This window comes from Ceratina calcarata, unplaced genomic scaffold (assembly GCF_001652005.2).
Source record: "Ceratina calcarata isolate Rehan_Ccalc_2016 unplaced genomic scaffold, ASM165200v1 scaffold12, whole genome shotgun sequence".
Lineage (NCBI taxonomy): Eukaryota > Metazoa > Arthropoda > Insecta > Hymenoptera > Apidae > Ceratina > Ceratina calcarata.
In genome coordinates, this window is record NW_017132978.1 from 324081 (window position 1) to 349701 (window position 25621).

At 45.1% G+C, this 25621-nt stretch overlaps 1 protein-coding gene across 5 annotated transcripts in view; it reads right to left on the minus strand.

Moving 5' to 3' along the window:
• Positions 1-6: 6 nt before the first annotated feature.
• Positions 7-25621, minus strand: part of Dop2R (dopamine D2-like receptor) — a 96045-nt gene continuing 70430 nt past the window's right edge. For 2 of the 5 annotated variants that reach the window (XM_018026263.2, XM_026814120.1), the window contains exons 3-8: positions 8395-8504; positions 6492-6744; positions 5644-5744; positions 2650-2844; positions 1010-1494; positions 7-923 (exon numbers count right to left, since the gene is read on the minus strand). In XM_018026263.2, the coding sequence (XP_017881752.1) occupies positions 715-923; positions 1010-1494; positions 2650-2844; positions 5644-5744; positions 6492-6744; positions 8395-8504 (1353 nt within the window). In that variant the 3' untranslated portion in view covers positions 7-714. Of the gene's footprint in view, positions 924-1009; positions 1495-2649; positions 2845-5643; positions 5745-6491; positions 6745-8394; positions 8505-25621 lie in introns of those variants that run through there. The other 3 variants (XM_018026283.2, XM_018026273.2, XM_018026292.2) reach the window with 3 other exon arrangements.

Below are 25621 nucleotides of genomic sequence, written 5' to 3' on the forward strand. Positions count from 1 at the left end.
CCATATAATCATATTTAACTCGTTAAATATTGAAATTAGAAGAAAAATACATAGAACCTTTCTTGTACGTATCATTTATTCGACTACTTAGCCTAAGTGTTTATTTGGTAATTCAGCTCTAACATCGATGCACGTTGCTTCCGGTTCGATATTCGTTTGGGAGTCGGACACTGATAACGGCAACATGGAACCATGCTCTGGTCTTCCGATAAAGAACACATGGAAAGCTCGCAACGGAATTCTCTTCCATTATCGTATCGAATTTCAACTAAACGCCAATTAATTATTTACTCTTCTATTCAATAGATTAGGCATGACATCTACGTTTCCCTAAGAGTCAGTTAAAGGAAAACTGTCCATTCTCGAAAGAAAATGAAATCGTCAATCAGTAAATATACTGGAAAAGCTTTTTAGTCAAGAGGATTGAAGCTCCTGCGGCCAAAAGAATACAAACTCCCGCGGCCAATTCAATAACAACTTCTCTTTACTCAATCTCCCGGCCTTCAACTTCTGATAATTGTTCCGCAATTTTAAAAACAATTGCCCGCGAGAAAGCTGTTGTCCATCAAGCTACTGCTACGAATGCGAGGGAAGGTCTGCGATAAATACCTCTAGCCGAAAAAAACGTTGAGCTGTTCGATTGTCCAATGCCTCGTTGTTTCCCCGTTCCGAGATAAAACACGACTTCGAGCCCCGAACCGTGTCGCGGCTCGTTTAAAAGCTGACCAGTTTGTGGAAGGCTTTGCGAAATTCAGGGTTGAACACAGTGTAAATGACGGGATTTACGAAACTGTTCATGTAGCCTAGCCAAGAAGTCACGATGAACGCTGTCACGCCGGGTTGACACGTCAGCGCTAATTTCGTGCAGATCGCGTCCATGATGTTGCAGGTGAAGAACGGTAGCCAGCAGATGAGAAAGACACCTGCACAGGAATCGGAGACCAATTCGATATCGATCGACTACACTTTCAAATCATTATTATTAATGAGGGAAGAGAAGAGAACGTACCCAGAACAATGGCCAGCGTTTTGGTAGCTTTGCGCTCCTTCTTCGCGGAGCTCTTCTCCCGTTTCTTTTTGCTCGCCTTGTTCGCTTTATATATCGTGAACCGTGAAGCCGATGCGGCGTTCTTCTTGTCCTTCTTACAGGTAGACGTGGCGGACAGGACGCTTGGCGTCCGTCCAAGCTGTAGGGGCAGAAGGGAACCGGTGCTCTTGAACCTCTTCAACTCTTGCTTGTTCGTCTCTGCGCCGCCGTTCTTTTTCGGCTGCGACGTCTGGCTCGTGGCCGCCGCGCCCTTCGGCGGCGGGGAGGACGACGTCGAGGACGACGGTGCCGAGGTGACGCGCGGGTTCGGACTCGGGCTGGAATTCGTTTCGAGGGTCTCGTGGACCACCGCGCTGCTGGCCGCGCCACCGTCCCCGTACCCCGAATCCTTCCGAGCGTTCTGCGTTCCGCTCAGCTGGGCTTGAGCCACTGCGCTGAAACGACAACTGCAATTCGAGTATCAGTAGCCTTCCTACGAGCAGCATTAGCGTTCCCAGTCACGGCTGGCGACGCTCGATTCTGCGACCGAAACCCGGCTCCTACCTGCCACGAACGTTCGCGTTTGCTGTATTAATAATCCTCGAATAATTCCGAAGGATACGAAATCCTATCTCGTCTGGATTACGTTCTCAAAGAGGTCTCCTATTTATTTTTTTCTCGTTACCGCAAAAACGATGGGGAATCGATCGATCGGGCGTCTTCCGCGTTCAATCAATAGCGGTTACCATTTCAGCTTGCTGGACCAGTGGACGCTCCACAAACAAATGAATCGATTTCACAGTGGACCGGGTTTATCGGTGCTTCGCGTTTCTATTTTTATCGAACATATCGCCGAGTAATTCCTTGCGCCAATGAATTATCGACTCTGTCGGCCGATGAAAAGAGATTCGACTTATCCCGTTCGATTTAAATGCGAATTGGCTCCCTCGCCGGGGACCGGAACCGGAATTTTGAAAAATTATAACACCGGCTATCTAAATTCGCGGCCTCTAATTAAGATAGTACCTCAGATTATCGTCTTTCGGGGGCGACCGGAAATTCATTGCCTCTCGATGAATAGGAAAATACATAGTACTCTTCCTTTGTTCGCGGTATGCCGTCAGTTTTGAATGCTAATTGATTTTAGCGAGACTCCTGCTTTGTTCCTGCGCTATTGTTTTAGTCCCGTTAATTTAGCCGGGGAACTTTCAATGTCCCTCGTTTCGGTACTCGGCCAGAAGGCTGCACCCACTAGAAGTCTGTCACCGCGCCGCTCTTATCTGTTTCCTCACGATATTTACCGTGCCTTATACTTTTTCATCCTTTCCACTTTCTTTGTTGAATTCCTTAATAAGCTCGCGAAATAAGTTACTATCCCGAACAAACTTCTGCCCGTATCGTAGATTTAATTGTCTGATTCCTCGTTGTTCAATAAATACTTTTTCACGAATATCGATAAGTATGCAAAATGCAAAATTCTTCGAGAAGTGAAACAAATACGGACGACGGTATACTATGCGAGTGACCTAGCCTCGAGTGAACTTGTAAAACAGGGACAAGGGAAGAACGCGAACGTTCGTCTCGTGCAATTTCGTGGGGCTTAAAGTTTATTGGATTCTTACGCTGCTTCCTCGACGACGGTGGCCAAAAAGAACTCGGTGCTCTTATCGTTCGATATGACCACGACGGGATCAAGGGGCGTCTCGTCCTCGTCCTCGTTGCTACCGGACGCGGTGTTCGTCGGCTCCTCCATGCCGGGGGCCACGAGGGCCGCCGCGCCCAGCGCGGTCTCCGCAAACCTTGCCACAGAATACCCACTACGTGATCTTAGTCAAAAGCCTCTAAAAAAAGCTTCTACACTTAGCATGCTTTTAGCATTTCTCGGCGACGCGACGCGCTGCGTTAATCCCGTCGGAAAGAGGGGGGGAAAGTTAATCTATCATGCACAAAGCAGCTGTTATATGTATAACCCGCGCTCCTCCCGCGAGACTTCGTTCGCGAACAAAGAACCTAGCTTTTACTTCGTTGAACGTACACCCGCCTCCCTCGCGGCGATTCATATGGGATATGCCCGGTTCCGACTAAAACGAAAAACCAGTAATTGCTTTCTGATCGCTGGAAAAAAGCTACGACCTTCGATATATCTTCTTACGCGCGATGCTAACATTTTTATAATAACGAGCGGGATCGCCGAAAGTGAGTGAGAATAAAGGGAGAATATGGACCCCCTCGTCGCTCACATCTGTGAGCTCCTTCGACGTTCTGGTCTCTGACCATTCTATCCTTTGAGCTCCCATTTTAGGTAAAGACAGGGTTGGGTCAGGTTAGTAAGGTTTAACAGGTTAACGGTTCGCCAACGAATGGGTTCGGTAAGCCAGAGGTACGTAGTTTACAATAGGCACGTCAAAATGGCATTTCCTTTAACTCGTGGAAAATGTAACAACCCTCCCCTATTTCTTGACATCTCAGAAATACTTATGGCTAGGATTCGAGTATTACGAGGTACGACATCGGGTAATTTTATGCGTGGATACATACGTACATATACGGGAAACTAGATTTTCCTATTATCCGGATAATATGGACATTCACAGCCGGATGCGTGGTACTGAGTAATCGGATTATGAGAATGTGTCGGCGTTACAGATTGGATAGGCAAATGGCTGGCTGTTCCTGGGTCAGTTTAAACGGTGTGCCTCTATCTTTCAGGCGCTCGGCCCTCATCCGCGGCTTCTAGTTCCCTTTATTGTTCGAAAACAATTAATACCGATTACCAAAGTTCGGAACAAGCAACAGCGAAACAAATTGCAAAGTTCCGGGCTTTCCGGAATATTGTGTGCAAAACTTTGCCCGCAGAATAAAGTCAATATCCGAACCTATATCCCTTACCCTTTGCTTGTTTATGGTAACAGGGAAATAATCTCAGATGTATAGTAAAAAAATAAATTTACGGATATAAAAAAGGGATTTAATATTAATTTGAAATATTCAAACGTAAAATATTTTAATTGCCAAATTAGTATTGCGTTCACGTACGTACGTGATTGAAGCACGTGTGCGAGGCAGTGAAGACACGGGGTCAGTAGGAAACTAGGGAAAGGCAGGATACAGGGGAAAATGAGGCGCGAGATTATGTTGAATACACGACACTCTTGGGAGAAGACTATAACCAAAATGTGACCGTCGCTATAAACATCTAAGTCTAATTTATCGATGGCATTAGCACGTGCAACGGATCCTACGAAGGGACCCATAAATAATAATTAGTCGGCCGGTACGCCGCCTCCGCGCCGTCGACCCTTTTAATGCCGTTCAAATATTCCTGGCGAGGATTCAAACTTTTAATCCGATCAATCTGAAATGTTTGACTCGGGACGCTTGCTTGCCGCGGCGGGCGGGCCGTAACAGATTCGCTGTGCAAAGTGAAAATGTAAATTGGAGGAAGTTAAATCGAGTTTCTCACTCGGGGCGAAGAAAAAACCGGCAAGTGGGTATTAAATGACGGGTTGAAGTAAAAGATTACGCGCGGTTCACTCGTCGAGGGGAAGACGGAGGTGTACCCCTTCGGCGGGGATCCTCGTCGATGGACAAACGTGCGGGACACTTCGTCTGGAGACAAAAGCCGGCAATTAAATCGAGAACGAGGCAGTGGCCGGCTATTGAAGGCGAGCACGCCGACCCGAACAACGGAAATGAAGCGCCCAGGGCTGAACCGTCGGCCTCGCCTCGACTCGAGCTCTCCGCGGTCGCCTTTCTTTCCTTTGCCGCGGCGACATATTCACGCCAATCTACGTGAGAAATCGCCTCGTTGAAATGCAAGGGTAACGCGCGGGCAGAATTGAAAAAAATTACTCGCTCCAGGAGCGCGCGACACATTCGAAATGAGAGCTATCTGTCTCTAAGCCGCTCCTCTGAATGCATACGTTCCGTTTAAACGCCGGGAGCCCCTTTGATCTTCTCGCGCGCGCGAAACGCCGAGCAGCGAAAATTGAAAATTTCCCCCGAGCGTCGCCGAGAAATTGCGTACACCGAGACACTCATTGGTAAGCGTTGGCGACGTTATTAGTTGAAAATCGACCGAATGCCTCTCGTCGTCGATTAATCAGCCCGGTGAAAGGGTTGTTATTTACACGTTCAGGTAGGTATTCTTTGTTGTCGGTAGGAACGCGAATGGGCAAGGACACTATTGCAAGTACGCGTATGAATTATTGAGCCGCAACAGCGTGCTTGTCCCGGGTACGTACAACGGTAGCATGCAACGGAGTGATTCATGCAACTGAAACACATGCCAACACGGAATTGTTCTCCCTTAACTATCAACGAAGTATAGGCATCGATTCTTATTTGCATATTCTTCGGTCCCGTTCCGACAACAATTTCGGACACGAACCGCGCGCGATTAATCGTTAAACTTGCCCGTTGCCTTTAATTAGAATTCTTTGCTGCTCACGGCACTAATTTCTTGCTAATTTCAGTAATTCGACGAAAGAATTTACATTCATTTCCTCCCGTTAACCAGAGCCGCGGGTCGTTTCGAATGAAATTCCTAGAAAATTCTTGGCGAATTCGCTCGAAGAACTCTTACGGTTTTATCGGTCGAAGGAAGGTCGGCTTACCTGCGCGTGTGGGCGATGTTCTCGATTATGCTGCCCGGCTTTATGTCCCCTAAGTTAGGCTTTCTATTGGCCCTCGCCTTCCTCGCCCGGTTCCGCAGCGCCTGCAAAACGTGAATCAAAGGCATCCAGCTTCCGCGGACAATTAATGACGGCTATCGTGGAAAACGCGGAGATACGTCGCGGGTATTTTTCCCGATGGAGATACGCCCGACGATACGTTACGAGCGATGCAAACGCGGACGACAGTCACACATAAAAGAAAGATATTTTACGCTTTGTACCAATGGATCGTGTAACATCGCTCGGTTTCTTCCTCAACTGTTCCACTATACTTTTACGACGGTCCACGAGCAACATTGCGCAATGGTCGAACAAGCGTGTAAACGCGTTCCGAACGCGAATACTAAAAATGGCAATACGAATGTTAATACTCGTTCCGCATTGTAACCGCATAAATATCGTAACGAGCGAGGCGTGAGCGGAACCGTGCAAACAAAATTCCCTGTTTATTACCGGAGGCATAAAGCAGGCAAGAAACCGTATTTATGATTAACCGCAAGCTAATCGTAAACGCTAACCCTTCCACGAGGCGGTAGTTTCCTCCATATGGCGTTGAAATTATATCTGTACATAATTTCGCCAGTTGCTGGAATATTAACAGGCTAAACGAGTATCACTGCTTAGCATGTATTCGTTCGCCTCGGAATAATTATATCTAATAAATTATACGTGATATCGATGACGGAATCGTGAAGAGTAGAGTTGGTAGAAATCGTGTTAAAAGAGTTCGTGTACTCTACTATGTTGGGGACGATTGGTCCTGGCGAACTTTTTTAAGGAACCCTTACCTTGAATATGTTGTAGTAGAGAAACACCATGATGATGCAAGGTATGTAGAAGCTGGATAGGCTCGAGTAGATGATAAAGTCCGTATTGTAGAAGAGGCATTGGTCCGGTATACGGTCGGGGGTGTTATTCAAGCCGAGAACAATCGGACTGCCGATCGCGGCCGATATCGCCCAGACCAACAGTATCGTCAACCACACTCTTCTATTGTTCTTGTGCTTGGCGTACTTTATCGGCTGGGTCACTGCTATGTATCTGCAATTCAAATCCGTTTCGCGTATCGCACAGTGTGTCTACTATCATGTTTGCTTGACGGGCATTAGGTTACCGCGAGTACACGCGAATCCTCTCTAACGCCTCGTATCCGCGCGTCCCGGCGACTAGTCCAATTTACCGTTCTTTTTGTTTCTCGTTTCTTTGACGCGACGTTTCGCTGCCGATACGGTTTACGGGTACACCGCAGGTCAAAAGTCTCGTCCGGTGTTCCCTTAGTTCGTCCGTAATTTCGTATTTAATTAGAATCCCCGAGTTTCCAAATGAGCTTCCCATTTCGTATGGAAGATGAGAACCGCGTGTTTCAAAACGCTCGCAGCGAGATATTAAGTGGAGAGCTTTAACCGTGGCATGAGAATTACAATTTTTGGTCGTTATTTCAATTTCATTTGAAAGTCTCGGACGATTTACTGATATAATTCTACGCTTTTTAACGCGATTCTCACGTGCGATAATACAATTCTGCTACGCATCCATCTACTTTTACTCTGTGCTACGCTTTGTGGGAGCTCTCTCGCTATAAGGGAGGTTGGCCCGTGTCGGTTCCAGGAGTCGAAATAAAAACGTGGATTAATTAAATCGCGGAACTGATTGCACTTCGGGGGATTTTCCAAAGAGGGATGACACGTCGGACAGATTCAGATTCGCCGGATTTAAGGAAATTGCGGGAGGTCGCTTAATAGACTGCCATTTTTCTCTATCGCTGTATGCATATTTTATCACGCGGATGCGAAAAAGCCCGGGCATTAGTCACACGGCTGTACAATTTCCGGGCGAATGCGTTTCCATCTTGATTCCGTGCGACACACGGTATTGCAAACTTATTTTCAGTACGCGCCATCGATGGGAATTGATGGTTTCGCCGCGGCTTAATGCAGTTCCCAAGGAGGGAAATAAAACAAGTATACGCAAACAGCCGTATTCGCGTTTACGTAACGATCCTTTCATTTCGATTGAATTGTACAAATGCTCTGTAACTTCCATCAAATTGCTGTTTTCACGGACGTCGAAAATTCGATCTCGACCACGAATGCTTCTCTGCGTTAAGAGTTATAATGGCAAAGTAAGAAGCATAATTAACTATTTTAGAAGAGCAAACAGACGAGAGTTATTTCGGGAATTTGGGAAAAATTTGATTCGAACAAATTGAGTCTGGTTTTTCGTAGCTGAAACTCATTTCTATATCGTCGCGGAAGCAACCGCAGTCCTTTTACTCGTTGTCCTGTTATTCCTGTCACGTAAATCGGTTAAATCGGCTACTCCCTTTCCCGCGAGTTTTCCAGCTTTTTTTTTCGAACGTCACTGTAACCGTGCCCGGAGCGAAGCGGACGCAAACGCAGGCTGTACATCAGAGCCCGGCACGGTATCACGAATTACGGTTACTGCCGGTCTTCGTTTTCTTCCCTGGGCGCCGGAGAGCAATCGTTACGTAAACTTTCGTAAATTAGTTTGATTTAAAACATAAAAGTCACGACTCGAATTTCGTTTGAGCGCGCGATAAAATGAGATTTTACGGCGTTCGACTGACGGGCTGCGAGATCAATCGCGGGTCTCGCGAGGCGAACGGACGGATAGGAGAATCACGGACGGGGAATTACTCCCTTTTCTATTTGGAGAAACGAACAAGCCCACCTGTCTATCGAGATTGCTACGAGGTTGAAGATGGAACTGGTGCTGCACGTGACGTCCATCGCGATGTAAAAGTCGCAGAAGAAACCCGGCAGGCTCCACGATCCGTTTACCTGGAAAAACGAACAAAGACGGGAATCAGCTCTTGGCGAAGATTAAAGTTGAACACGCGAATCGTTGCCACTCGAGTTAACCCCCATCGCTACGTGGCTTGTTATCATTTCGATACAAATTCATGATCACCGTTTCATTCGACCGAACAATACTATCTGCTGATAATTCACGTATCCAACGGGTTAAATCATAGAGACACGTGTTAACAGTTTAACATCATTTAGATGAGAATTGGAGGAATTCTTAATTCTTGGGGAACGTGCCGGCTGTTTTCAAATTGGTCGTGGGATCTGCTTAAAAAATTCAAATGTTTTCCCGTACGGGAAGTAAGGAAAGAAGAAGCTAATTCCGCTCAGCCTCATGAAAATTCAATGATGTTTGCGAGCTTTCTTCGCGAGACAAAATAACATGACTTATGCCGGAAACATCCGAACGTTTACCATGAAAACGTATCCGATCTTCTAGAAAAATTATTTCTCGTCTCTTGATATGAATCGAGAAGAGTCCGTCGGTTTTCAAATGCGCGGCGGTATTCTATTATTTCAGCCAGTGGTTAGCTTCGTATAATTCGCAATATTTTTCCTACGGTCTCCTCTGGAACCGTTTCCGTTGAAACGCGTCAACGTGACGGCGCGTTCAGCACCGAAGGAGAAGGAGCCGCGTCGATCGGACCGCCGAGGGACGTTCCCTGAATTATTTAACAAACCCAGTTCTTTCTCGCGGAATACATTTGCCGCGGTGCGCACGGTTTGATTTCATTATGCGCTGTAATTGGAGGAAAACCTACTCGCGTTCCATTAACGCGGAACTCGGGAGAAAGTACGATGATACTTTAATGGCGCAATTACCAAGCAAATTATCGGAAACCGCGTCGGTAATCATTTAAGTTTAACGCCCGGCAATATACACGTGTATATTATATAAACGCCGGCTGGCATTGGTCAAGTCGAAACAATTATATGGAAATCTCGTTGGAATTAAAATCTCGGTATGAACATAAAAGCGATCCCACAATTTTTTCCTGCTTTCAGTGTTTACTCTGCACGGCTCGTCGCGACCGCAGCAACGTGCTTTAGACCGATTAAAGAGCCGCGGATGGAAAATTCGTGCGCAGCATAATTCTCGTAATAATTCAAAATGAATCGGAGTCATGCGATGTTAAAACGTTCTCTGTAATATTTTTTTTTTTTTTATAAATAACTGCGTTTCGGACAAATGGAAGAGCTCTTTCGGGAAATGAATACACTGGAGTCATGTCACTTTTGAAATACACGGCCAATATATTTTCATGACGTTCTAAAGTATCGATGTTGCAACGTCATAAAGTATCGATAGATTGATTAGTCAGGTTTGCGCGCTCTTACGCACGCACGTACGTACGTATGCAAAATATAGAGAAGGGAATCGATACGACGTTAAACTGCGAGCTACGCGGCTTAATACTATTCTGAATTCTGTAATGCTCTCTGTGAACGACCATTCGGCCCAGAACGTGATCGATAACGGTGAGATTGGACAGTCCGCGATTTATACTGAGGCTTCCTTACGCACGAATGTGCAGATGAGATCTTCATCCCTCATCGTTCGACATATACTCGAACGTGCGACGATTCTCAGTCGTCAAAGGATCCTTTGATCATCTACATCCACGAAAATATTCCTTCATCAGCCGATTTTGACTTTTAATTGGACTACAGTTATAAAATGTTTTCGATCGTTAACGTAAGCCGTCTGAAATGCATACATGTGGCTTTTGTTGTCCTCCGAACGCGCTACTTATTTCTGAAAGGGGTTACTGTTTCAGCTGGCTTAGCCACGACCCCGCAGTTCCACTCAGATAGAATTAGTATATTTTTCAATTCGAAATCCCAAAGGCTAATTAAAGAAGACTAAATGAAATCGTCTGGAAAAGCTTTATCAGATGATCCAAAGGAATATACGATCATTTATAAAAACGAACTTGACCATCGCGTCTCATTAAATTCGCTTCCATCAAAAGTGCCCCTTTGAACTGTGCAAGTTCTATATAGAAATTTTGTGTTAGGAAATAAAATCCTGATAAGAGATATGAATGATCCTCTACTGAGATAATTGGGTATTTGAATAAATTATGTTCCACTGTACATATAAAAGGGGTCATCATTATTTCAATTAAAAATGTAATAAATCTGCGTAGATTGCATGGCTAAAGAATATGAAATTGTAGAAAAACAAAGAAGAATGAAAAAGGACTAGACATCGACGGGAAGAGGAAAGATAAAGCTCATCTCCTGATTTATACGAGAATCTCTCTTGGAATACCTTTCGCGGGTGGCGACAATTCTCAAGCACTCTCGAACGTCCCGCTGCTAAGAACGAAACAAAATCACGAGAAACAAAGGCATGAAAGAGCACGGTTGAAATATTTCGCTAACTAAGACACGGCTTCGCATTCTCAGTCGCGAAAACGAACGAATCAAAAACGTGGAAATGTAAATCACGTTCCGCCGTGTTTTAACGTTATCGAGCTCTGAATACGACTAATGAGTCGGACAACCGTTTGACGGCGCGGATTTATGACGACGCGTCGTTAATTACGGCAGTGTACAGTTTGGATAGAATACGGGTAAGCACCGTCGATGTAATGAGTCTTTGTCCCAAGACGAAGGGAAGGTAACGCGAACGAAGTGTATTTAGGACAGTATTTAGGACGTTAGACCGACGTGCGGGTCTCGGCTTTGAAACGGCGCTGAGCGCTAGTCTGCATTCGCCTCTGTTATCCTTATTGCTTAGAACGCGAAATATGCAAAATTCGCTACGGCACGTTTTACCCGCCGGAATAAAGCTCCGTTTAAACTGCTAAACGCAGATTATCATCGTGTTCGAGGCAACAGTACGTAGCTCGTCGTCGTGCAATTCCTATTTCCCTTTGACAAATAATTTCGCGTTCGTACAATCGCAGCCAGGAATTGTGAAAAATGAAAGTATTTAATTAGATTTACAATTCCTCGTTTGAAACTTAGGTAACAGAAATAAAGATAAGAGAAGCTTCCCAAGGTTGAAGCCGGGGAACCCGCGGCTAATTAAAAATAATACCGTTGAAATATTGTGTTTGTAAAATGTAAAAATTCCGCGGTGCAGTGACCGTCCTCGTTAAGCGGAATGGTTATTTTAATCCCGTTGGATTTGGCCCGCGTATTACGGTCATAACCGGTATTAATAATTCCGGCCGTGAACAAAGTGTGCAGGGTAGAAAAATAATGCGTCCCGTCCCCATACGTTCGTAACCGAATAGAAGGAGACAACGTTTTACATCTTCCAGCCGGCGCTTTATTTTCGCCGTATCTTCGCATCCCTTCATCCAGGCTCCAGCCGCCTCCTCCTCCTCCTCCTCCGCGCCCCGGCAGGAGGGTTAAATGAGCCATAACTCGGTTGCGTGTTGCTCGGTAACGCGTCGCCCTTGACAGGAGGGGATTCGCGTTGACGCGCTTTCTAAATAGACGCGGGAACTTCCTCGAGAAGCTACTTTCCTGGATAATTAATCGCCGGCACACGGAATAAATAACTACTTGTTAAACTCTTGCCAGCTGCATCATGTTCGCCGAGGACGAGATAATACGGTCGCTGTTTACCCGTTTAATGATTCGACCGTGAATCGATGTAAAATTTCAAACCCGTCGTTTGCATAATTGGTTCACTTAGCATTACGTAGAATTAATTACTCGAGCCTCGGACTCATTAGTCAAGCTATTCCACTTTGAGCATCTAACTTGACTAATGAGAACATGTATAGAAACTTGAAAGGTTGTTTCAAATCGGTTGAGTAAACGGACCCACCGCGTTCGCACATTAATTCCAGGCTACGCGAACTTAACCCACCCGAGATTAAGCACTTAACGAGGATAGGTTAACAACGCGTGCGAACATCACCCGAGTTCTTTACAATATTAATTGACTGTTTAAAATCTCATTTAATAATTATATCGTTCAAAGGGTTAAACACCCTTAGAGGCGTTGACTCTCGATGCCACGCGTCAGAGATTGATCCTGCCATTGGGATTGAACAGGGTCCCCTCACAGGATAGCCCAAGGGGACCCAGGAAAGGTCAAGGCGAAACGCTTCCGGTCAATGTAAATAAACCTCTTCACGATACGCACGTAAGCATTTATAGGTGGAACTCATAGAGGGTTATAATTAGAGGCAGAGGGAACGTGAACCAGATTTATATTTATATCGTCGTGCTCTGGGAAAGCTGTCAAGAAACAATTATATATGCGTATATGCCATCAATCATACCTACATATGTACCTGTGCTGTCTTCCATTATCCTATCTCTGTCTGTCAATTGCCTTTGCACTGAATTAGGGATTATCTGCCCTCCACTTTCGATATCCTTACTAGTAAAAAGAGTATTTCAATGAAAATCATTTTCGCCATCGTTCGAGGGACTCGAAACACGTTTACGAAACACTTAGGTATTTATGCACATTAAATGCATTCGGAGTCTTCAAAGAGGACAATGGTGTCGGTTGACAGACTGAACAATGGCGAGTCTCGGTGTTCTCAAATCGTCCCTGGACGACGGATTTCAGTCAGAACGTCACCGTCGTCATGTTAATTAGCGATTGTCTCGGGTATTTCGGCGATTCCGTTAATGCAGGTCAATCGATAGCGAACCGGATCCAAAATTGGGAAGATCCGCTCGGGAAGTTTGATACGGTCGAAAGTGAGTTTCCCATAGCCGCGCTCGAAGTTACCGTCCGCGGCATGTTTGCTACGATGCACTCCACATAATGTGTTCAATCGTCGTATATAATGCAGATCTAACGATTATATATGCACCGCGCTTGACTGGTTGCGGGCAACGTCGAGGATACCGTAACGCGCTTGACATGTTCCGGCGTCTCTAATTTTCTCTCAAATTTACTGGCATCATCGAATTAACTCTGTGTCAGTATATTAAAAATCAACGAAATTAATCCATGTTCAACCGTGTTATTTCATTCGATCTTGAAACAATTAATAGGTAAAACGAACGAAAACCGAGGCGTTCGACGAGACTCTCATTACCTGCTGATGAACGTCCAGTGTATGTTACGGGTGACAGGTAATCCGATATAACTACTTTCAATTTTCACCGTCGGATTTCGTGACAGCAGTAAGTATACACGAATTACGAACGACGAGTTTGAATCGGCGGAAATATGAATTTTCAAAGATCGATGAACATAGTTTCGCGGTGGGTAAATTCGTTCTCGGCTCCCGGAAAATTGACTTTCCAAGCTTTCAACCCTTTCGGTCGTCAGCTCAATGAACGTATTCAGCAATTAAGCATGCAAACCGTACACTCCGGTACACTCCCGTATTAAGCTAGTGAATATTAATTCATTTCGTTCCTACCGAGTTACTCCAGTTTTTATTTAACCAGTGGCATATTTGTTTTCACTTCTCGTTTCCGATGATGTTTAAACAACGTGATCGGATTTGTGCAGCTAGTATTTATATTTACGCGCGGAATGTTACCTCGATGAACTTGTAACGAATATCTATGACCGTCCGGCTGATTAAACGGGGATATTTCCGAATTATATCGTTACGCGCAACGGATCCGTTCGATGGCCGAAACAAACCGAGTGTTTTTTTTCCCCATCGGCGTTCATCATAAATTTTTGCAGAAGTGTGGCCAGCCGGATGACTGTATTTCCCATCGACATGTCGGCGCTACGTTGGATATCATGTCGGACGCTTAAACGGGTAACGGCGTTCCTATTAATTCTCGTATCGAACGGCTGCAGTAGTCGAAGCGATTCACCCGTCGTAATTCAATGACACGCGGTCAGAGAGAGAGAGAGAGAGAGAGAGAGAGAGAGAGAGAGAGAGAGACGCGGAGACGAGCGACCGATACGAAGGCCGTACCTAAAATTGATTTCGCATTGATATAATCATCCCGAGTCAAACCGACAAAGGGGATCAGGAAGTCTCTGAGTCCAGAGTCGCTCGAGGATCGGGACCGGATTGTAAAAATAAAATTCCACCGAATTCTACTCTATTTTTTTCTCTCTCTCTCTCGTTCCTAACAGAGTTTTTTTTTAGGACAGAGTACGGTTCGTATCATCGACTTAGCGGGTGGTGAAGTTTCGAAAAGCGTTGCGAACGGAAAAAGTGGCGTGGGGCGGGAAATATCCCGGCGAAAAATGTTCGAAACTGTGCGCGGGTGGTGATACGTATGCCAAGCGGGAAGTGAGCGTGACCGTTAGTAAAACTCGGAAAAAGGAAAAGCGTCGAAAATCGTAGATTTTAAATATTTCGAATCCGATGCCATGTACGTTTGTACGTAGCTACGTACGTACGTACGGTACACGTGTACGTATGTATATAGGTATCAGATTGTCAGTTTTATCGATGAGCGGATGGTGTCGGTGAAAATTTTCAACGGCAAAGGTAAAAGAGATCTTTCGACGTTCGTTCCTTTCACGAGGGTAAATATCGATTCTATTACGGGGCTATTACACGGGTGTATGCACAAAATTGACGCGGGCGCCTCGCGAATATCGAAAGAGGCATAATTTAGTAAGCGACGGTAATACTTTCCGTAAACACGAATCAATATCGAGTCCGATCCGCCGGCAAATTGATAGAAACGATCGTAGCCTGACTACCGATCAATCCACCGAATTATTTCTTTCGGACCGATAACGTTCTCTATATCCACTGGGTAAAAAGTCGTGATTTAAAAATTGATATGACACGTTCGCTCCCGACGTCTGTTCCGCCGATTTTATTGCAGATGAGATCGGAATTGCTTCGGCCGCCACGGCCGACCAGGTACGAGCCATTATCACTCGATTTTCATACGTATTCTTCACACGCGACTCTCGCTTACTTCCGGTTTAGAAATTATTGAAAAACCGAGTCGCTACGATTTTGCTCGCCCACGGCAAGAAGTCTGTCACCGGAAATCGTCCCTAGGAAACTTTGTCGCAGTATATTACTACGCCCCGGGCTAGTTTCCTTGGTTAGAAAAAAGAGACGGGACGCGTTTGGATTTTGTGCGCGGCAACGTAGAAATATCGGATTTATAATCCAGGTCAAAAGTTTTCGCGTCTTCCCTCGCGGAAGATCGGACCCATCGGCTCCCCCCGTGCCTCACCAACCTTCGAACTTATCCATTTGTAAGACCTTTTCTTTGGGACATTTCTTTCGTTTCCGAACCTGCTACCCTTCGCATCACCAGATGGACGCGAACGTAATAATGGAACTTTTTGGATCCGCCTAAGTTTCCCTCGTGTAAGAAAGGATACGTAAATTGCGTTTCCTCGAATCGATAACAAACACCGTGGCTGACGATAAATTATTATTTGTCGATCCAGTAAAAAATTGTTATCATTTAAACTTACAGACTAGCTGGATTTCTGACCCTTCAATCATTTAATGGATGCTAATGAGCAAACTGTCGATGTTTATGCATCAATGCAGATTTTATATAATTTAAAGAACGTACATTAATGTGTAAACAAATAAAAAATGTTCAGAGTACAATTTATAGTATTCAAAGGAGAAAACAAATGTTTCCATGCGTTCCATAAATACAGGAATTTGTATAAACATTTGCAATCTACTAATGAGCGTAATCAAGGGTTTGAGAATATAGCTTTAATTTTGCTGGAATAAGAGTCGAAACGATAAAAAAAGAGACGATAGAAAAACTGAATTTCGTGTTGGCATCGAAATAACAAACCTACTCGTATATCTCGGCTTAATTAGTAATTTATATAGACATTTCTTTATTAAACAGTAATAATAATAATTACAGAAATAAAGGTTGACCAAATACACGAGTACCTAGACTACATTAGTCCCATAATAATTTACATATAATAAATGCAGTTTGTTTCACGTTTGTGGTTGCTTAAATGTACGGTAAGTTGACCCGAATGTTTCGGGTACGTCCCTTCACGTGGACGTTTCCGTCTTCTCGTACGTCAGTACTGTCACTGTCGCATCGGCCGGTCCGCATGTGGCAGACAGGGAGATAAAGGGGAGGGGGAGAGAGGTAAATTTAATCTGATCCCAGACTAAGTCGTAACTACGTGTCCGAAACTTGGAACAGTCCTGAGCCAACACCGGTACATCCATGCAAGCTTCTGTCCAGCTAATTACTTCAACTACCCTGCCCCGGCTTCCCTTACGCGAGACAACCGAGGCAATCGAACGATTTCCAGTTTACTCGCCGATGAAGCAACTGTTGCACTTGGAAAACTATCAAACATCTCCCGTACGAAGTTATTACGTGGCTAACACCGCCGCCGTCGGTTCAAACAATCGAGCATTGACTCGAGTAATTTTACTCGGACACTCTATATAGGGTTAACTCTCGTTACCCTTTCTTCCTCGTCTTAATGAACGTTCCCGAAAAACTCATTGAATTTGGAAGTTCTTAGAGGGCTCATCGCGTCTCGGGGGTAATAGCAGGAAACTCGTTAGTTTCTTCATCGAGGGGGAACATCGCGCAGTTTGAGAACGCGACTCGCGTTACGAAAATAGAAAGTCGCAAGGAGGGGGATAGGAGTGCAAAAAGTTAAATGCGCTCGGGAAACTTGGGTGGGCGTTGCGCCCCACAGCGAGTTCGTAACCCGCAAACTTTGACACTTACAGTGCTAATTATTCAAACGAACTCCCCTAAGTCATTCGAGAGCCTTTACGACGGATCAACTGGCTCGTTCCGCGGTCGGAATTGGAACCACCCGCTCCTCTGTCTCGCTCTTAATTTTATCAAGGTGCTCATTTTAATTCCGCGACCAACTCGATTCGTAATTAGTAATCATAGCTGGCGATTGACCCCGGAGCCTGCGAGATCGATGGCAATTCGGGATCAGATCTCCGCTGCTGTTCTGTTAATTAATTACCGATCGCATCGCTTCGAGCGAGCATCCAAGTTCGGATGCGATCACAAGACGTAATAACAGAGAACGGGGCAAACAGGATGCGAGTGCCAGATTCTCGAACATTGTCTGCAGATCCTGTTACCAACTCCTCAGAGTCGTTAACAAAGGGCTTTGGTGGTGTAACTCGTTCCACCTTGTATCCTACCGAAAGCTTGAGACTACTACGCGCCGTAGTTATACACGCTAGCTTTACCTCTCATCTCTGCAAATTAAGACCAACAGAACTGTGTGTTTCATTATCGTTTATGTTTCTCCGAATTAGCCGTTACTTCTTCGGTGAATCTCCGTGGCTACGCGGAGTGGAACCGTGCAAAGGATCCAAAGAAATCACGTCTGATCCGACCGTAGGAGGTGAGATGCAATACCTGGCGAGTGGATTCTAAACTTGGCTCCCTCCCCCCCCTCCCCATCCTTACTTGTTGTGAATTTCCAAAGCGAATTGCATTTGTACAAATGAATTTCATCTGTATTTGGGTATGAAATTCATTTAACAGGCGAGGGTGTAGCTTGTCGAGGGAAAGCGGTGAAGTTCGAGGAACGGGAATTATCAAACTTCTACGCGTCCTAGTATCGTCGGCATGGTGTTGCTGTTGTTCCGCAATAGTTCTACTCTTCGCGGAACTAGACACCAGCTTCGCCGCGCTTAAACCTCGACGTTGAATCATTATATATACAGGGTGTTTCAGGGAAAGTGTTACAGCCGAAGAGAAATGATTCGGAAGGTGTTTCTGAACAACATTTCCAGGGAGGCAGAGAAAATTTCCTTCCTTTTTTTGATATATGACAAGAAGATAAGAGTTTTACATTCTTTGTACTACGAAATATTAAAGGCCAGAGTGTTTGTAAAATAATTTATCGAACGACAGTAAAAAGTATTCTTAAGATCGTAACGAAAAGGGGTATTAATGACTTGTTCGTCGAGTTCCACAGACACTAGTCATTAGTGACGATCGGAAAAAAAGTTAGCCGAAAGGCGTCGAAGCGAACGGGGAAATGGAAGATCGTTGTAAAAGTTCGTTCTGGACGCGTCGGGTTCAGCTTGCACGAGACGGCAGACGTCTAACGTCGAATTTTCTCTTTACCCAGTTTAATTTACGACCACAAGTTGATCCTTTTCGATCCCCGCGAAACTTCTCGGGAATTTTTAATCAATTCTTCTGCAAATCGTTTAACGCCGGCCGCGTTTCCTCTCCGATTCTCACGTCGACGTACCCTGTCAGCCCTCCTTATTCAACAGTGAACCATGAACAGGTCAAACGTCGAGGTTCTAATTATTATTTAAGCTGCTAGCTGCCAGTACCATTAATGTTAATTTACACAGTTACGTACTCTCGCGCGATAGTTAATATCGCAGCCGGGCGATCGAACATTGGCAATTTATCTCGCATATAGACCGATCCATGTATCCAGTGAAAAGATAAAACGATGCGACAAATTGGAAAACTTCGAAACGACTTTTTGTTCTAACGACGAATGACCCACAATCGCGGATAGTCAAACTCTGGCAATCCCGTTCTTGAGATATCGTGACGAGCTCGGGAAGTTTGTTAAATCAGAGTAATCGCAAAAGTTCCTTCGAATATTTACTTTCTATTAAACTACGGTCATTTCATTAAACCGTCGCGACCTGTTCAACACAGGCGACGTTTCCGTTCAGGCCCGCTCTCCTGAATACGTAACAAGAATCGCCTCGAACGATTATCCATTGAGAGACTAGAGAACGGCTGGGTTGGTATAAAAAAAGGAATACGAGAATTCCGTTTCGTTAACAAGCTGTTAAAATAGAGTCGGTCTTTCGATAAAAGTGAATAGTGGCCGCAGTTTATGACGCGCTCCACCGTAAAAGGAAAGTTTCACCTCGTCGGTCAGTAGAACGAGCGTGTGACTAGCCCGCCGGGTTTATATTCGAAATTTGACTTCGTTAGTGAGGCGCAGCCGGCGATGAATAGGAAAAAGCGACGTTGGAAATTCTTCGTTGTGGCTCATGAATTCGGGTGCAGGGAAAGAGGACGTCGGTAAAAACTGCCCTTTTCTCGTGCTCCCGGCTCAATCGTCCTGGATAATTCATTCGTCGCGGCCAAGAAAAGTGGCCTCGCTTCCTCTTGTCGGAAATAAAGAGAGCCGAGGTACGACTCGAACGGAATAACCCGGCGTTCGATAAAAAGGTGTCATCACTCGTGTTCTTCAATTTTTTTTACACCTTTCGCACGAGACTCAATCCATTATCAATATGCAGTTCGAATATACAAAACCTTTGTGGAAACAATCGGAAGCTACAATAATCGGGCATTTGGCTCTTGGTAAAACACGAAGAATTAATTGGAGCGATTCTGTAAAATAAATCCAGTGGTTCGCTCAAATAAACAAATTTTCGAAATGGATACACGGTTTTAACAAAAGCTGTGTATTTTTCGTTCGCGTTTCGCGAAATGATATTGAATAAAGTCATTGATTTTATGACAGTAAACAAACTAAATATGATAGTACAGTGTACGTTTTATTAATAAATTGACTGGCCGTATTTTAAAAGAGCTTTCGTGTCGATCCGCGAGAGAACGAGAAATAAAATACACGAATCTCCGTGTAAGAAAATTCTGCCGCCATTGAACAGGATTCTCAACGTTACCTTAAAGAATAGTTCCAACGAGAATTCCTGAACTACGTGTTTCAACATTATGAGCGTAATTTCCCGCGGAATAACCGTCTTTAGTTTAATGTCCCCCATTAGAAAATAACAGTTCCCGCAAATTATGCTAATGCGCGCGTCGGAGAGGGTCACAATGTATGACGCAGTGCGCCGGGTCATCGATACCGTTTGTTTCATCATGAAAATGGGCGCAATCAGTGCGATAAGACGTCTCCGTCGTGGGTGGGATAACTCCATCGAAGAGTTCGAACGCAACACGGAGACTTGCCGTGTACGATCTGTTCTCACGTAGTCCCAGGACAACTCGAGTGGTCAATTCGCTGAAAAGTCTCCAATCTACGTCTACCTCGGATATCGGTTTCTCCACCGCTGGGGATATACGTGCACCGAATTGATTGATTCTCCCTTCTATTCGACGGCAACTTGCCGAGTGCCCAGGTGTAGACCACCTGGCAAACATTAACCCGTGTCCTTTAAAAATAGTCGAAATACATCGTTTGATCACATCCGGAATTTCTTGTTCCATTCGAAACTGTGTCGATACAGTCTGTACTAGGAGTGGCCACGCCTTACCTCGTCGCGAGTCTCATTAAAGATTCTCGAGCTGAGAAACAGCCACATTTCTTTCTTAAATTTCGTCTGTGAGATTAATAAAAAAGGACTTTTGTGTAGGTCAATATTATTGATTAAAATAAACGAATTAGCAACTTTTTATTTGCATAAAATGGCGTATCTCAGATTCGTCGATGATCCTCGCAAAGAGCAGTCGTGCTCATTTTAAGACGAATTCACGTTCGAATACTTTGTTTAAAAGAACCTGAATTAATCGATGAACGTTAGAAATGCAAATGACTAACCGTAACTTTGCGAGTCGCAACTAATTCGTGCAGTCCTGGAAGCTAGGGAAGAGCGCGCGTGTGTCGTTGATTGGACGACGCACTCCATAGAATGTGTTCCGCCAGCGTCACCGTTGCCAATCGAATTAACACTGATTACGGTTCATTTGATATCGCGCACCGCGTCTCCATTGTGCAATGCTACGGTCGGGGTTTGAAATATTTCTGCATAAATTGACGGTACGGATACCAACGGGAAGACAAAGCGGCGGAGGGGGACGAAGGGGTAACAATGACAATGCCGCGCCGTCGGTGCACGCATGAGTGCGAGTAATTGCCCGGCATAAAGTCACTTAAACGCTCAATTAACATCGTCGGTCCAGCGATAACATTTTGCCCCCGCTAACGCGTTCCCTCCCGTCCACCCCCCCGAATCGCCAGTTATTCCGTTCGATTCGCTGAATCGCGAAAACCATCCCAGAAATTCGATGATATATTATTAAGGGAAGCCCTTCGTGTTGTTCTTCGTTTCCTCAAGCAAAATCGTCGGAATGAAAAACAAGTCTCGACTGGAACGTCAGAGTTGAACAACGATACGAGAGAAATTGATAACGCGAGCTTTTAGCCCGATTAACGGAGGAGGAATCGACGCAGGTTTCGAGCGCGCAGGTGGACGAAAAACGTGGCTCAGTAAATTATAATATCGATCGTGAACGATTTTGTCGATACCGCGACATGTAATTAGGCCACAGGCTTAAGGCCTTGCAAGCAGGTACGATAAAACAAATTGCTTCACTTTCGTTCGCTAGCTATTCGGTGTCACACGTCGGATCGCCCGTTTCAGTTGTCTCGACGAGATGATAAATTTCCCGGTGACGGCTGCTAGACACGCGTTTTGTTTGCGATTCTTTTTTTTTTTTACTAAAACAGAAAAAAAAGGAGCTGGTCGCGATCAATTTTCTTTCATGGCCTCGTCATTCGCTTTCCCGTTAAAAGGAATGGTATTGAGGCTGACCGCCGCCGCGCACTGAATTCAAGCCGGTACGTCTTCTCGAACCACTTTATCAACATCGATCGATCCGCGAATAAATGAATCCATTTACCCCGATCGATGTTTTGCAGCACTCATCGGTTTTCCCTGCAGTACAATTTTTCGTACAGTCACACGCGCTCGCCGTCTTGGCGAAATGGGTTACAAGTTTCGAGGAACAACGGAAAATAGAATTTTCCAGTGAGGCGAACGCGCGCGATAGAAGTCACGGTGAGGGAGCGGCAGGAACCGTCGGAACTTGACTATTCCGCAGGCAAAGCCGTGGCGCACTTAGCGTGGCAGGAACCGGGCGCAGCCTCCTCGAATGGAAGTTTTAATTGTAGTCTTAACAACTTGTTACGTAGCTGCTCCGCTCGCTCGGCTGCTCTGTATACACACGTTAGAAGTTGCTCCTTTGTACAATATACTTTGCTCCGTGGAACGAAGCTTTCGGTACGCTTCGTCCGTGGCAATTGCGCCCTTCATTCACGGCGCCGTGATTTAAACAAAAACCAATTGTTGACGGACGTGCCGCGAATTCGAGAGGACGATAATTTGATAAAAACGAAGTAGGACATAAATTGGATGCAAAATTGAGGTAACTCCAGCCAGCGGCAGACATCCTATCCGATAAGTGCAACCGCTCCCGGTGCACGCTTTAGCAGATACTTCGTCACCGTTCAGGAGCGAACTTGAGGGACGTGTTCGGTTAATAGAAATTTCACGTGTAATTAAAACGAGCCGACGAACTTTTAGTTTGGGAATATTTTATGCAAATTTTAATGCCGGCACGGACGCGTTACCCGATGATGTACGGGCCGCGAAATAATTCCGACGAACAATTGAATTCGCTGAAGCGGCTTTCCAACTGTTCGTCTTCGTTAATTAATTATAAGCAGACCGTTCCGCGAGTCACGCGGAGGCTTCCCGTTTCTTCTAAGGAACTCGAATTAAAGCTTATAAGATACTTAAACTGCGCCCGTATCAAACTAGGTAACAACGGCTGTGCGATTTTAATTGTCCCCCAAGTAGTTCGCCGGAGGAGTTGGTGGTTCTAATTTCGAACGATTCACCGTCCCGCGGAACGTATTCCGCCGCGGAGATAATAAAAACTTTTACGGTTCTCAGATAATAAGAGCGCGAGAAAAATTGGATAAGTTCGTTTAAATCATCCTGCGAGTTCCTCGAAAATCAATACGTCGCTAATTAACGCTTCATTCAAATAATTACGTAACGAGGATTTGATCGAAGGTATCGGAGCCTCGCTGTAACCAGCGGCTGCAACGAGAGAGAAATAAGGGGCTCGCAACAATTTCTCTAGATGGACTTTAACGGGCCGTTGAATAGACCAAGCAGGTCTTCAATGGCAAATATTATGTGAAATCTCTCTTGAATGGGACAATGACGATGAGACTTCATTATCGAGGTCTTAAACGCTTATAAAAGGTATTGAAGCCGTATTGTTATATTATGAACCAGTAAGGCTGCCATAAAAGGAGCTACGGTCCTATGGGAAATACACGTCGTTCATCCTCCCGCGTTATCTTCGATGAAAAACTGGCCCAATAATTTCATCAACTCTTTTAAAAAAAAATTTACCGTCCCCATTGAATTTCGTTTACTTCCTCCCCGAGGACCCACGCTTCCGTGTTCCTTCCAGCGTTTCTTCCACTGAGTAATCTTTTCCCCCCTTTCGATCTACAATAGACTTAGTAGCAACGATCGCGCGTAACTTGATTGAGATTAATAGAAGCGGAAATTAGCCGCGCGTGGAATCAAAGCGATAACTATCGTTGTGAGTCGGAACGCGTCGGGGGACGCCAACCCTGCTTCCAGCGATAATTCAAAGTAATTATTCCCCGCTGGCTCGCGCTGCACGCGCCTCGTGTAAAGCTGACACATTCTTCTATGTACGTTACGCAAATAGACAAGAGATTTACAATTACTTGGGTCATTACTACGAATGGGATCGAAAACCTCGCAAATTAATTCGAAATCAGACTGCAGATTTTTATGCGTTTGTCAGGATCTCAATTAGAGACCATCGAGGGGTCTCAAAATTAAAGGAGGATTCAATGAAAGGTGCAAAAATAAATTTAATATGATTCTTATGTTTAATATAAACGCTGCTATTCACCGGTCTTTACTTTTACTATCGTTTACTATCACGAACAAATACGATGCTCGCGTCTCACCAGACGATCGCACGGTTATCACAATTTGGGCTGAACATGGGGGCTTGAGATATTTTCTCCTATCGTCATTGGAAGAGCACCCTCTCACCCATAAATCCAGACTCATGGAATCGACTAGATTACGTAACCGGTACGAGCGCACTTTTCGTACGGTTACAAGCACCGATTGACCAAACGTATTCCTGATAGAAAAGAATGTTTCATTCGTTGCCGGCAGTATGTCATTTAAACACGGCGTAGATCGAATCAATTTACATCGATCAAGTTCAGGTAGCGAGCGACCGTTTTTAATCCTCGGACGTGATCCGATATAAATGGAGTCCTGGCATAATCCTTCTTTCAACGTGCAAAACGCTGGCGCAGATAGCGGAGCGACTCTTCCGCAGCCATGCGTTATTTTGGCTACGCGCCAGCCCGCGCGACAACCCATTTGTCAATATGACATGCCCGCGTTTCATGTAGTATCTCCCTGGTATTTCATTGATACCGCGGCGAGTCCAAGAGTACCCCTCGAAGACGATAAATCGAATTCTCTTCGTGTCGCACGGGGGCGAATTACTTTCACCCCCCCCCTCCCGTTCCCCGCCGCGCCGTCTGTTGTACCAACCATGGTTGTCGCGAGGTATGTACGTGCGCATTAAATAACAGGTACAAACGACTCGTGAGCCAACATCGTTCTCGTTATCGCGGTGGAATATAGACCGGCGTTCAACGCACGTTTCGCCTACTTTCCACTCGAAGTTTCCTGACCGAGCTAATAACACACTCGAACCGAAACACCGTCCTCTCCCCCACCATACTCTTCTAGTTGATACAACTCATTAAACTGGTCGGCAAACTAACCCTTTAAACAAGCTTCTTTGAAAACACCGAGTTTGTTATCGTTAAATTCTAAATGACGTTTCACCCTTTCTCGTTACGAAACTTGGAAATTTATTACACGGATATCGTCGCGTTACGTTGTGCAGCTCGAACTTACGAACAGCCTCGGAAATATCAGGATCTTGTTAAATTATCTCATTCTCGGATGTTGAAATTACAATGATTCGTTTTAAACTATTGACCGTGAAATCGAATAAGGAGAGGCAGAGGACGTCGCAGGGGGAACGTTAGCAGTAAACTTTTCGAATACTGCGGAACTTGGTATCCGCAATGTGAACTGCAGCCGAATTAGTATAGAAAGCGTACGGTGGGGTTGTTTCGACTGCAGTGAATTCCGCAAACTTTTCGTCTAGAAAGAATAACTTAACCGGCGCGATCGAAAACAGTGGTCTAAACGCGCGATAAGAATATGTACTCCGCGAGACCGGGAGGAGCCGCCTAGCGTCAAGTTTAAAACCGAGAAATTAGTTTCATAAGTTCGTCTCTCGGAGGCGTCCCTCTTTTCATCGCGCGGCGGTGTTTCAAAGCCGGAGAACTTTCGAGATGAAAAAAAAAAAGAAACTCGCTTCTTCGCTTTGAAAACAGACCGGGCGCGGTGGTA